The 2,504-nt window shown below is 36.4% G+C and overlaps 1 gene segment (V, D, J or C); it reads right to left on the bottom strand.

Annotated features, from left to right (window-relative positions):
- Positions 1-901: 901 nt before the first annotated feature.
- Positions 902-2,042, bottom strand: LOC136768784 (immunoglobulin heavy variable 3-66-like). The segment is given in 2 exon segments: positions 902-1,783; positions 1,925-2,042. Coding segments are annotated over 2 exon segments (363 nt in total).
- Between the last annotated feature and the right edge of the window lie 462 nt (positions 2,043-2,504).

Here is a 2,504-nt window from a genome sequence, read left to right as displayed (position 1 = left end):
ACTGTGGCCACTCCAACCACTACCATAATAATCACAGTGATAAACCGGCTGACAAAAACCTCCTGCATGGTGACCTATGGGAGTCCTTTAAAATGAACATCCAGATGCTTTCATATCTGACACATTGGAACCCCTGCAATCAGGACAAATATGTTTTTAATTCTGTATTGTATTGGTCTCATATATACATATAAAGGGCAGTCTTGGTCTGGGATTATACCAAAGCTTGAACCCACCTGCTAATAGGGAACCACAAACCTGTCCTCAGTGGCAACTTTGATTATTCTAAACTAGAAAATATAACCGCTATCATGTGCATATTTTCCAGCCCTTAGTGTATGAATGAATGGACATTTAAAACACACAGTATTGACAAAATAAACAGCATACTAGTAGTACTAATACTACGACTACTACTATTAATATTAATACTACTACTACTACTACTACTACTACTACTACTACTACTAATAATAATAATAATAATAATAATAATAATAATAGTAATGTTGAGGTAATGTGGTTTGTATAGAATGTACTATAGTGTGAGAATAAAACATGTTTTTTATAATGGGTTGTATCACTATGACCCGTATCCAGCAAAGTCACAGTGAAACATACTGAAACCACAGCCCCATTCTGCACCACTTATTGTATTTATTTGTTTGTTCATTTAAGAAAAACTAAAAGATGCTTTTGAGGTCATGTTCAAGTGACATTTAAATACAATGTAGTATTGGTAGATTAATCTGCCGCTTTAAGAGCTAGAACTAAGGAGTGTGATTGACATTGAAGTAGAGACGGATGTTGGTTTAGGGAACATTTTTAGGAAGATCTGATTCTGTTCTTCTCATCTGTTTTTAATTGAAGGATAGAATTAAATCATAGACTTAAGCATGGCTTTTAGATTGTTAATTGATTTATTTGTGTAAGTAAATAACATAGAATGAAGTAACAATATTTTGAAAATAAAATATACATGGAATTATTAAATAACCCAAAATGTGCAATTCCATTTTCAAGCAAGGCTACAAAAACATGAAACCAACTGAAATCATTACATACTGTACATCAGCTGTACAATATTGTTAAATTCCATGATTGTGTCAATTATGTCAATACATAAATAGTGTTCAGAAATAACCCTGAGATCAAATCACATACTTATTTTACACACATACCTCTTCAATAAGGTAATACATATAGTTCTGACTTCTTCTGCACATCTACTATGTATAAGCTGTTGTAAAAGTATATTGAAAACACAAGCAGTCATAGTGTTGTGAAATTCAAATAATGTTGTAAGATTTTTAAATGTAACACAAAAGGTGATTAAATTGACTAATCCTGTACAGCACTAAAATAATGTTAATGTGCGTATTTTGTCCTGTCTGTGGTGACACTACTGACCCGCTAGGCCACACAACAGCACTGTGATGATCAGGTGGATTTTGACTCAGACTTTAGACCACGTGTGTCACGGTGTCTCTCGCACAGTAATAGACTCCAGTGTCTTCAGCTCTCAGGTTGGTCATGTCCAAGTACAAACTGCTGCTGTCTTTGGAGGCCGTGAACCTTCCTTTGACAGACGAGGCGTAGCTATTGCTAGATGTGGAGTAGAAGTAAACTATCCACTCCAGTCCTTTACCAGGAGCCTGGCGGATCCAGTACATGCTGTAGCTGCTGACACTAAACCCAGAGACGGCACATGTTAATTTGGCAGACCCTCCTGGCTGCTTCAGCACCGATTCAGACTGTGTCAGCACAATCTGGGCCCCAACACCTAGAGAAAGAACAACAATATACATAAATAAGAACCACAGCAAATAGTAGCATTAGAAGTATCATTATTATTATTATTATTATTATTATTATTATTATTATTATTATTTAACATTGAGCCATCAGACTAGTTTGAACTCACGAGGTGCAGCCGTCAGCCACAGAAACAGAAGTACGGGCAGCATCGTTCCCACAGAGCTCAGTGTTGCCTGTTTCTGAGAGACTGGCTGGAGACCTGCTGATCCACAGAAGAGCCGCAGCTGCCGGTTAAGTAAGGAGGAGCGGCCGCTGGCTTTGCATAGAGGAGAGTCTGGGCATCAAGGGGCAGGTTGATTCAGTCAAGCGCCGAGAATAATAAGAGAAGGAAGATCATCTTGCTGTTGCTGCTAAAGCCAGGCGTTGACAGAAACATATCCATGTAGATTGTGTGGACATTCATAGATTTAATCAAATCCCTTTTTGCACTTCTTTTAAAGCAATTTTGTTAAAATTGTCTTTGAATGTAATTTAATATGTTTTGCCCCTAATCAAAATGATGCGTTAAATGTCCTATTCCAAACCTGAGAGAAAAAAAAAAACGATGTAGAGAATTATTAAAATAAACAAACAGACCCCTTAAAGACTCAATAATTCACTAATACAATTTATTCATGAATATAGTTCATTATTTCAAACATACATTGAAGGTATTTTGCATTTGGGTCACTGAGTTGTGAACAGAA

Source organism: Amia ocellicauda, chromosome 14 (genome assembly GCF_036373705.1).
Source record: "Amia ocellicauda isolate fAmiCal2 chromosome 14, fAmiCal2.hap1, whole genome shotgun sequence".
NCBI classification, from domain to species: domain Eukaryota; kingdom Metazoa; phylum Chordata; class Actinopteri; order Amiiformes; family Amiidae; genus Amia; species Amia ocellicauda.
This window is presented reverse-complemented; position numbering and strand designations above follow the sequence as displayed.